The following is an 11,845-nucleotide window of genomic DNA, read 5'->3' on the forward strand; positions in this document are numbered from 1 at the left end:
AAGGTGCCTCTGGATCCCATCTCCAGTACCATAAATAAATAAATGTGTCCTTTCTCAACTGCGTGTCTTTAGCAACTTCACTGAAAATCACCTGATTATAGACATGTGAGTTTATTTCTAATTCCTCAGTTCTGTTCCACTGGTTTATGTGAGGTTTCTCTTTTTTATTTTTCTGTGGGGAATGGCGATTTAGGGTGCCGTACCACTGACCCACACCCCAGCCCTTTTTTATTTTTAATTTTTAGACAGGGTCTAAGTTGCTGAGGCTGGTCTCAAATTTGTGCTCCTTCTGCCTCAGCCTCCCCCATAGCTGGGGTTACAGGTCTGAGCTCTATCAAGCTGGACGATGGACTACCGTCTTTGATCTGAGCACTGTGATCTCTCTGTAAGCCGGCTCACGAGAAGCCTCTTGCTTTGTTCTTTTTGCCCAAGATTGCTTTGGCCATTAGGAGTTTTTGTTATTGTTGTTTCACACAAATTATAATATTCTTTTCTCTATTTACCTACGTTCCGTGTGGAATGTAGATTCCCCTTACTACTTCAAGAGGAATTTACTGATCCTGGGATCGCTTCTGGTAGCTTGGATGTTTTATTACCTTTACCACTTAACTGTGTGTTATCACAAAACTATAAGCACTTGGACCACATGAATGTGTTCCTTATCACATACTCAAATCCTACAATACTTTTTTTTTTGCTTGATTTTACATTTTGCATCTACAGAGACCGATATTAAGAGAAATCTGAAAATTTAGCGTCAAGACTACATTTTGGCTGGGTGTGGTGGCCCAAGCCTGTAATCCCAGCAGCTCGGGTGGTTGAAGCGGGAGGATCATATGTTCAAAGCCTCAGCAATTTAGCAAGTCTCTAAGCAACTCAGTGAGACCCTGTCTCTAAATAAAATACAAAAAGGGGATGGGGGTGTGTCTCAGTGGTTAAGTGCCCCTGGGTTCAATCCTCAGTACAAAAAAAAAAAAAAAAGCTACACTTTGGAGGCAATATGAAAAGTGATCTAGTCTTCCCTTACCCTTGTTTTGTATTCTGACAATTTACTTAAAAATACTTACCTCATGCAACCCCTGTGGAAGATTTCTTTAAAAACTATTATATATGTTTTTTTTGGGGGGGGAGGGGTTGTACCAGGGATTGAACTCAGAAACACTCAACCACTGAGCCACATCCCCAACTCTATTTCATATTTATTTAGAGACTGGGTCTCACTGAGTTGCTTATCATCTCGCCTTTGCTGAGGCTGGTTTTGAACTCATGATTCTCCTGCCTCACCCTCCCGAGCTGCTGGGATGCCCAGCATCATATAGTTTTTAATGGATAACTAAGTCTACATATTTTAATGAATGTAATTCATGGAAATCAATGTGTACTATAATAGAAAAAAAGGATGGAATAACAAGAATCGTGAGACCATATCATACACATTACACAGAAGAGGAAGGCAATGATTTATTAGCAAGGGAAATAAAATAAACCTTTTTCTTTACTGACCCTCTTAACTACAGTTATTCCCAAAAGGAGGAATGTGATATCCAGTTCCTGACACACAGACCAGCAATGGACAAAACATCCCTTTTCAATAGCTCATTAATGACAATTGATGACAATAGCTCATAAGTGCCAATTAAACAGTGTAAAATTGAATCTATCATATTGCAAATACAATTCACCCACCCATGTATCAAAATGCAAAGATAATAGGGAAAAAAAAACACCCCACCAAGTCCCTGTAAATTGCTTAAATTCTTACAGAAACATTTCATTTCATATGTTGTTGTTTTGGTACCAGGAGTGAACCTAGGGTTGTTTAACCACTAAGTAACATCCTCAGCCCTTTTTTATATTTTACTTAAAGACAGGGTTTCACTGAGTTACTTAGAGCCTAAGTTGCTGGAGGCTGGCTTTGAAGTTGTGATCTTGCTGCCCCAGTCTCTAGAGCTGCTGGGATTACAGGTGTGTACCACCACATCCAGCTGAAACATTTCATTTAATGTTTCAAATTACTACATATCCAAGTTAAAAATGAGACACTGAAGAACAAATATACTCAGAACTTTTGCATTTCTTTCTTGTAAATTCTTCATAGAATAAATACTTTAGTATTAATGAGGTTTTATATATAACTTACATTTACAAAACTTCTCTCCAGTATGATTTCACGCGACTTAAATTACTAGCTGACCTGGGAGGCTGAGACAGGAGGATCCCAAGTTCAAGGCCAACCTCAGCATTTAGTGAGACCCTATCTCAAAAAATAGAAGGGTCGAGGATGTTCTCTGGTAAAGCATCCCTGGATTCAATTCCCAGTGTCAAAACAAAACAAAACAAAACAAACTTGTTAAAATGCATGGGGCCAGGTGGAGGACATCTGTAATCCCAGATATTCAAGGGAATGAGGAAGGAATATTGCAAGTTCAAGGCAGACCTGGACAACTTGGTGAGATCCTATCTCAAAATTTAAAAAGTGCTTAGGATGTAGCTTAGTTGTGAAATGACTGGGTTGAAACCTTAGTACCCGCCCTCCAAAAATTAAAAAAAAAAAATCCCACTTGGTAAAATGGAAAACTTTCCTTCACTTTTAAAAGGAAGTGCTACAAAGCCATGTATAATCTTACATATATATTTGAAAAGATGTAGGATACCAGGTTTGACACATTGCATATATTCGTGGAGATTCTCACGACTGTGAATCTTTCATGGTTACAATTTGAACTGATGACAAGCCTTACTGCATTTTCACATCATAAGACATCTGTCCCTTGGGCATTCCTTTCTCAGCTGAAGACTGCATGGCAGTGAAAGAATTCCCATGATCCTCTCATAGGATTTCTCCAGTAGGAGTTATCTCACGAATTGGAAAGAAACTGAGAATTTGAAGGCTTTCACATATTCCTTGTATTTATAGCACTTGCCTCCATTCTGGTTGCTCTCGTATTTCAAACAACTAAAACTTTACCACACTCTTTATATTCTCAATGTTTTTCTTCAGTGAGTCGTTTCATGCCTTAGAAATGGAGAAACTTATAAGTTTACATTTGTAAGGCTCTTCTCCATTAGGTACTATCACATATCTTCCAATATTTGCAAAGGACTCAAACACTTTCCCATATTCTGTACATTCATATTTCTCATTCATATTTCTTTTATGTACTTGGAAAGTACTCAAGTAACGCTTTGCCATGATGGTTCCCTCCATAGTGTAATCCTTTTATACACATGAAAAGAAAATGAGAAAACTCTTTCCCATGTGGCTTAACATAAATAGAGTTTCTCTTTCAGTATGGGTCCTTTTCATGGATTGGAACCGAACAAGCATTTGAACCCTTTCCCAAGACCTTACATGCAAGGGTTTCTATCCAGTATGGGTCCTTTCATGGACTATAAAAGATCAAGATTTTTTTTGAAAGCCTTCCTACATGGCTTACATTCATAGGGCTTCCCTCCAATGTGAATCCTTTTATGTACAAGAATAAAAATCAGTGAAGGATTTTCTGTGCTGCTTATACACAAAGGGTTGCTCTCTAATGTGAATCCTTTTGGGTAGTTGAACTAAAACAAGTGGAAGTTTCCCACACTGCTTATATTCCTAAGGCTTCTTCCCATTGTGAGTCCTTTCATGGATTTGAAAAGAACTAGAACTTCTGAAGGCTTTCCCACATTCCTTACATTGCTAAGGTTTCTCTCCAGTGTGTGTCCTCTCATGCAATCGTAAAGAACTAAAATTGCAAAAGGCTTTCCCACATTGTTTACACTCATATGGTTTATCTCCAGTGTGAATTCTTTGGTGAACTCGAAAAGACCAAGAATCCTTGAAGGCTTTCCCACATTCATTACAGTCATAGGGTTTCTTCCCAGTGTGTGTCTTTTCATGGACACGGAAAGACCAAGAACTGCTATAAGCTTTCCCACACTGCTTACATTCATAGGGTTTCTCTCCAGTGTGAGTCCTTTCATGGATTCGAAAAGAACTAGAACTTCTGAAGGCTTTCCCACATTCCTTACACTGGTAGGGTTTTTCTCCAGTGTGCATCCTTTCATGCAATTGTAAAGAATTACAATTGCGAAAGGCTTTCCCGCACTGCTTACATTCATAGGGTTTTTCTTCGCTGTGAGTCCTTTCATGGACTCGACAAGAAGAAGAAGCAACAAATCCTTTCCCACATTGCTTACATTTATATGGTTTCTCTCCAGTGTGAGTCCTTTCATGGATTCGAAAGGAACTAGACCTTCCGAAGGATTTCCCACATTCCTTACATTGATAAGGTTTCTCTCCAGTGTGAGTCCTTTTATGCAACTGAAGAGGACTAAAATCGATGAAGGCTTTCCCACATTCCTTACATTCATAGGGTTTCTCTCCAGTGTGAATCCTTTCATGCACTCGAAGATACTTCACATCCTTGAAGGCTTTTCCACAGTGCTTACATTTATATGGTTTCTCTCCAGTGTGAGTCCTTTCATGGACTCGAATAGAACGAGAACTTCTGAAGGATTTCCCACATTCCTTACACTGATAAGGCTTTTCTCCAGTATGAGTCCTTTTGTGCAACCGAAGAGAACTACAATTGCTAAAGGTTTTTCCACATTCTTTACATTCATAAGGTTTCTCTCCAGTATGAGTCTTTTCATGGACATGAAAATACCAAGAATTGTTGTAGGCTTTCCCACACTGCTTACATTCATAGGGTTTCTTTCCAGTGTGAATCCATTCATGGATTCGAAAAGAACTAGAAGTTCTGAAGCCTTTTCCACATTCCTTACACTCATAGGGTTTCTCTCCAGTGTGAATCCTTTCATGCACTCGTACATATCTCACATCTCTGAAAGCTTTCCCACATTGTTTACATTTATATGGTTTCTCTCCAGTGTGAATCCTTTCATGGACTCGAAAAGAACTACAACTTCTGAAGGATTTCCCACATTCCTTACACTGATAAGATTTTTCTCTCATATGAATCCTTCCATGATTCAGAACTGATTTAGAAAATTTAAAAGCTTTCCCACAATATTTACATTTATAAGGTCCATCTCCAGTATGTTCTAACATGTCTATTCCAACCTTTCCATGGGAATTGAACAATTTTCCACAGCAGTGTTTACATTCATAGGGTTTCTCTCTAGTGTTAGTCCTTTCATGACTCAGAGCTGACCTATGATAGTAGAAGGCTTTCCCACAAAATTTGCATTTGTTAGGTCCATCTCCACTGTGCAATATCATGTGTCTTCTTTGACTTTTATGAGAAGCAAATGATTTCCCACATCCCTTACAATCATACAGCTTCTCTGCAATTTGAGTCCTTTCATATATTTGAAAGGAGTAGTGATCAGTAAATGTTTTCTCATATAGCTTACAATGATACTGTTTTCCCCCATATTCTTGAGTCTCATACAGTTTGTATCTGGTATCATGAACCATATATCTATTAAGGGATGAAAGACACATGAAGACTACACCAGGCACACTGCAGTCATATGGCTTAACTCCATTAAAGCTTTGGTTCACATCAGGATTTAGAATATGGCTAAAGATTTCTCCACAGTGAAGATGCTCTTTACTTTCACAGGCTCGCTCTCCATTATTATTGCTGTGAAAGAGGAGAACTACATTACTGTTAGTTTGTAATATTAACAATTCTACCTTCACTATTATAAACTGGACAGATGTTTTACTATTATTAGAGGAAGTGTAGGTTTTCTGCACTGTCCAAACTCTGTGAAAGTGAATGGACCGAATGCTTTGTAGGAGAGTTTGACCAAATTATTCAACAATATAGTGATTTTCATATAGGGAATTCCTATTATTGTTTCTGATTTGCAAAAACATTTACATCACATTTAAATACACATTTTGGTAAATTTTTTTTTAAAGAGAGAGTGAGAGAGGAGAGAGAGAGAGAGAGAGAGAGAGAGAATTTTTAATATTTATTTTTTAGTTCTCGGCAGACACAACATCTTTGTTGGTATGTGGTGCTGAGGATCGAACCCGGGCCGCACGCATGCCAGGCGAGTGCGCTACCGCTTGAGCCACATCCCCAGCCCCTGGTAAAATTTTTTTATCAGTAAGTTTAAAGCTGAACTTTTTTTGTTGTTGTTTGCTTATTTTTAAAATTTATTGGCATACTACACTTCTCTCATATAATATCTCCTGAGACCACAATGGTATGAAACTAGAAATCAGTAAAAGGAAGAATCTTGGAAATTTCACAAATATACAGCAACTAAATAACATACTCCTGAACAATCCATGGATCAAGGAAAAAGGTAAAAGGGAAATGAAAATATCTTGAGACAAAAATGGAAACATAATGAACATCTGAAACTCATGGAATGAAGCCAAAGCAGCTCTTCAATGGATGCATAAAATAATAAATGCCAACTTGAAAAAATAAGAAAAAGCCCATATGTAGTCAAATACTATGGATCAAAAAACTAGAAAGAAGAGAACAAGGTAAATGCAAAAGGAGCAGAAGGAAGGATACAATGAAGACCAAAATAATAAATCTAAATCAAACAAAGACCAGAAAAGATAGAGATAGAATCAGTAATGGTGAGAGTTGCTTTTATAAAAAACAAAAGCAAACAAACAAAAAAAACCAAGGTGCTCTGGGAAAATGAGAAGATTCAAGTAAATAAAATAATAAAATAATAATAAAATGAAACCAGTCCAATAGACACCTCATAATTTTTTTTAAGTTTATATGTGATTGTTAGAAACAAATACATGCCCACCAATTGGATACCCAGGAGGAAAGGAATAAATTCCTAGAAATACACAATCTATCAAGAATGAGTCAGGAAAAACTAGAAAGCCTGAACAGACCATATACAACAAGAAACACTGAATAAGTAACCAAAAATCTACCAAGAAAGAGAAACGTAAAGCCAGATGGATTCCAGGCTGAATTTAAACAAGCACTCCAAGAACTGATACTGAAGTTCTTCCCCAACATACCACTAGGTATAGTATTTCCAAAAACATTTTAGGAGATCAGCATCCTAGTGATACCAAAGCCAAAGATATGAAAGAGGAGAAAACTGCAAGTCAAGGTGAGAAACACAAAGAAAGTCAATGAGCAGTGGCCCATACCTATAATCCCTGCAACTCAGTAGACTGAGCAGGAGGCAATTTCCAGGCCAGCTTCAGCAACTTTGACAGATCCTGCCTCAAAATAATTTAAAACAAAAACAAACAAACAACAACAACAACAATAACAACAAAAAAAAAAACCTGAGAATGTAGCTCAATGGTAAGGGCCCCTGGAATCAAGCTCCACTACAATAATAATAATAATAATAATTACTTAAAAATAAATTTACCCAAGGATGTGAAACATCTATTGAATGAAAGCTATAAAACACTGAGGAAAAAATTATAAATAAATAAAAAACTAACTTGTATTCATGGATCAGGAAAATGAGTATTAAAATGTCCATACCACCCAAAACAATACTTATTCAACGAGATCCTGATAAAAATCATAAATTCCACACAAAAATAGGAAATACAATACTAAAAAGTATTCAGAATCACAAAATACCCTAAACAACACACACAAAAAAATTTCTGAGATGAATAAAGTTGAAGTACCACCTTCCTATCACAAAAGCATTTTACCAAGTTATAATAATTAAGATGGTATTATACTTGTTTAAAAAAAAACACACAGTTGAGGCTGGAGTTGTAGCTCAGTGGTAGAGCTCTTGCCTAGAATATGTAAGGCACTGAGTTTGATTCTCAGCACCATGTATAAATAAACTAATAAAATAAAGGTCCATCAACAACTAAAACAAGACACACAGCAGTCTAGTGGAATACCACACAGGGTCCAGAAATAGATCAGAACATATACTATCAACTAAGTTTGACCATAGCACCAAGAAGACACAAAGACGGCCTCCTCAAAGAGTACAGGAAAAGTGCCTTTCCACAAGCTAAAGAATGAAACTGAACCCCTATCTTACACAGTACACAAAATGAATTGAAAAATGGTCAAAACAATGAAAACTTATTATAAAGCAACCAGAAGAGAGAACTTGGGAGAAAGTGCCTGGACACTGACTTGCATTGATTTTGTAGATACTACACCAAAAGCTCAGGTCACAAAAGCAAAACATAAATAAAAGGAGTTACATTAAATTAAAAATCTTCTGCTTCTGTCAAGCAACAACATGAAAACAGCATCTACTAATTTAAGAAAAAAAAACATTTAAAGCCATAATTAAGAAGTTATGACTCTGTCCATTTTCTCTTACTGTCATACAGAAGTTGGGTTAGAAAAAGCGGCTTGGAACTCCAGATGCCATTGTGCCACTAATCTGATGAGGGTCTATTGGCTGAATCATCACATATCATATGTCGTCACATGGTGGGAGAGCAATATGTGAGAGAAAGTGTGGAGAGAGGCATGAAAGAGAAGTGATGGGCATATGCAAAGGGCAAGACATGCAGGGTGCGATGGTGCACACCTATGATCCCAGAGCCTTGGGAGGCTGAGGTAGGAGAATCACAAGTTCCAGGCCAGTATGAAAAGGTGCTCCATGTCACAAATCATCAAGGAAATGGAAAGCAAACCCACTGTGAGATACCACCTCACACCTATTAGAATGGCTATTATAAGCTGAAAAGATAACCAACATTGGGAAAGATATGGAGTAAAGGAAACCTTATACATTGTTGTCAATGTACACTGGTGCAGCCATTATGGAACACAATAGAAAGTTTTGTTAAGAAAAAACTAAAACTGTCACATAACTCAGCAATGCCGTTTTAAGGCATATACCCAAAGGAAATGAAATCAGCACCTTATAAAGACGTCTGCACCTCCACATGCATTGCAGCATCATTCACAACAGCCACGCTATGAAAACAAGCGTGAGGATCTCCTTAAGGAGATCCTTCCCTTGGCCACTGCAGGGATGAAATGATAGCACAGTATGCTAAGTGAAGTAAGCCAGACACTGAAGGACAAGTTTGCATGACCTCACTTACATGGGAAATAGGTCAAGTACACCAAGATAGAGAACAGAAGAGTAGTTACCAGGGCCAGGAGCTGAGGGGAGACCAGGGGAAGATGAAGAGCAGAGCAGAGGACCAAAAAAAAAAAAAAAAAAAAAACCAGATTGTGAGGCTGAATGAGGCCACAGATAGAATGCAGAATATGAGAAACCAGGTGCGGTGGCACACACCTGTGATCCCAATGGCTTGAGAGGCTGAGGCAGAAGAATTACAAGTTCAAAGCCAACATTAGCAACTTAGCAACACCCTATCTCTCATTAAAATATAAAAAGGACTGGGAATGTAGCTCAGTGGGAGCACACCCCTGGTTCAATCCCCAGTATTAAAAAAATAATAATTAATTAATTTTTAAAAAACAGGGTTGTATACTTGAATTTGTGTATACCTTAAATACACAACTTAATTTTTTAAGAGTAAGATTCATGAATATGTTTTTTTAGTATTTTTTTTTTTTTTTTAGTTATCGGCGGACACAACATCTTTGTATGTGGTGCTGAGGATCAAACCCGGGCCGCACGCATGCCAGGCGAGCACGCCACCGCTTGAGCCACATCCCTGGCCCCATGAATATGGTTTTAAAATATGATTTTCTATTTTTTAAATACTGAACATGTATATCATGTTGAAGTACACATTTTTTGTTAAAAAATTCTCAGTATGGGCTGGGGTTATGGCTCAGTAGAACACTTGCCTAGCAAGTGGTCGATCCTTAGCATCACATGAAAATAAATAAATAAAATTGTTTAAAAAATATTCTCAGTAAATAAATTTGATCTTTTTAATATTGTTTTCTTATTTTTAAAATTTCATGTTATCTAGATAGTGACAGATGCATGTACCCTTTGCCTACTGGTGAGGCTAAAGTAATTCAAAGCCAGCCTCAGCAATTAGCAAGAACACTATCTCAGGAAGAAATCATGAACCAGAATTCTCTTGTGGGACATTGCTTTCACTTGGGAGTAAAATTACCTTAACTTTCCCCCAAAATTTCTGTAGCAATCTTCACAGTTCTTGTCTTGTAACAATTTTCCTAAAATGCAGAGACAGACAATCACCAGGAGTTATTAGGATTACAGAAATGCGACTGACTAGCTTCCAGGTTCGGAATGGTTAGAACATGTCTGAATTGATACACCACAGTATTCCTCTTCCTTGTTCCCAATTGTGGAACAAAGTTCATGGGTAAGAAACACTTTTTCTTGGCAACAGTGTAATTCAGTGGCACAGCCCTTGAATAGCATGGGTGAGGGCCTTGGGAAGAAGGAGGGAATGCAGGGAGGGAAGAAAGAAAAAAGGAAGAAGATAGGAAGAAAAGAGAGAAAGTAAGTAAATGAAAATGAAGAAAGAAAGAAGGAGGAAGTGAGGGAGGGATAAATAAAGACATTTTCCGTCTAAGCCAAAGATGTCTGGTCATTACCTAGAGAGGACAAGTTGCTAAAGGTTTCCGACATCACATCTCTGTAGAGTTTCTTCTGGGAAGGATCCAGCAGAGCCCACTCCTCCTGGGTGAAGTCTATAACCACATCCTGTAAGACCACTGAGTCCTGAAACATCCTAGACAAGTTTGTAATAGGAGGGAATGATATAGATGCACAAGACACACACGCTCTGTAGTCTGCAAACATTTATCCTGTAATCCATGAAAGTAAAACAGTGTACTCTGGGTCTTGTTTACATTGAGAAGCAGGTTAAGAGTTGCAATTTCAGGGCTGGGGATATGGCTCAAGCGGTAGTGCGCTCGCCTGGCATGCGTGCAACCCGGGTTTGATCCTCAGTACCACATACAAACAAAGATGTTGTGTCCGCTGAAAACTAAAAATAAATGTTTAAAAAATTCTCTCTCTCTCTCTTAAAAAAAAAAAAAAGAGTTGCAATTTCTGCCCATTTACAATGAAACAAAAGTGGCGGTTTCTGGCTGGGTGTGCTGAGGGCATGCCTGTGTCTCAGCTACTCAGGAGGTGGAGCAGGTGGATCACACAGAGAATTTTAATCTGTGCTCACACTCACTTCCTCATAAATTACCAGAACCAAGAACACAGGGAAAGGATCTGTTCAGTTTTACTGTTGTCACTACAAGTGTCATTGCTCTCTAATGGGAGGGTCCACTTTACCTTGGAGAAATTAGAGAAATGCTACACAAATTATGACTGTCAATTCCTTTTGTGAAAAACCTCCATCCTGGGCTGGGGATGTGGCTCAAGCGGTAGCGCGCTCGCCTGGCATGTGTGCGGCCCGGGTTCAATCCTCACCACCACATACCAACAAAGATGTTGTGTCCGCCGAAAACTAAAAAATAAATATTAAAAAATTCTCTCTCTCTCTCTCTCTCTCCCTCCCTCCCTCCCTCCCTCCTCTCTCTCTTTAAAAAAAAAAAAAAAAAAAAAAAAAAAAAAAAAAAACCTCCATCCTGTTCCTGATTAACCCACCATGTGTCTCAGCAAAAGAATTCATTTTAACTTATTGGTGTAATATTAAAGGCATTTATCCTTTTTTCCTCTGTCCCTTTTTATAGCAGTGTGCAATTACTGGGAAGAGATCAAGTAAGAGGGAAAAAGCAGAGTAACACAGTCTTTCTCAAAAATCTCCACACTCAGGAGCCTCAGGGCAACTTCCAACACAATTTTGGCACACGTGTGCACATGCACACACATGTGCTGGGAAAACACCACACTCCAAGAACTCTTTCTAGAAGACCCAACAGTGTACCTTGGGCTTCTCTTACATTGAGAATCAGGTTAAGAGATGCAGTTTCCAGCCAGGTACAATGGCACGTGCCCAGAATCCCAGCAACTTGGGAAGCTGAAGCAGGTGGATGGCAAA

General features: G+C 38.3%; 1 protein-coding gene across 1 annotated transcript; it reads right to left on the bottom strand.

Moving 5' to 3' along the window:
* Positions 1-1,443: 1,443 nt before the first annotated feature.
* On the bottom strand, positions 1,444-11,359 carry LOC101960131 (uncharacterized). The gene is made up of 3 exons (XM_013363294.4): positions 10,443-11,359; positions 9,995-10,055; positions 1,444-5,594 (listed from the first exon to the last, which is right to left on the bottom strand). Exons 1-3 carry the CDS (start codon positions 10,648-10,650, stop codon positions 3,683-3,685), a joined length of 2,181 nt encoding a protein of 726 aa, XP_013218748.3. The 5' UTR covers positions 10,651-11,359; the 3' UTR covers positions 1,444-3,682.
* Between the last annotated feature and the right edge of the window lie 486 nt (positions 11,360-11,845).

This window comes from Ictidomys tridecemlineatus, chromosome 2 (genome assembly GCF_052094955.1).
Source record: "Ictidomys tridecemlineatus isolate mIctTri1 chromosome 2, mIctTri1.hap1, whole genome shotgun sequence".
Lineage (NCBI taxonomy): Eukaryota > Metazoa > Chordata > Mammalia > Rodentia > Sciuridae > Ictidomys > Ictidomys tridecemlineatus.

Coding starts and splice junctions, on each gene's coding strand:
- LOC101960131 (XM_013363294.4), bottom strand. CDS start 10,650: ATGTTTGCAGACTACAGAGCGTGTGTGTCTTGTGCATCTATATCATTC. Junction 10,056..10,442: donor TAGCAACTTGTCCTCTCTAG/GTAATGACCAGA, acceptor TCTGCATTTTAG/GAAAATTGTTACAAGACAAG. Junction 5,595..9,994: donor AATTTTGGGGGAAAGTTAAG/GTAATTTTACTC, acceptor CCTCTTTCACAG/CAATAATAATGGAGAGCGAG.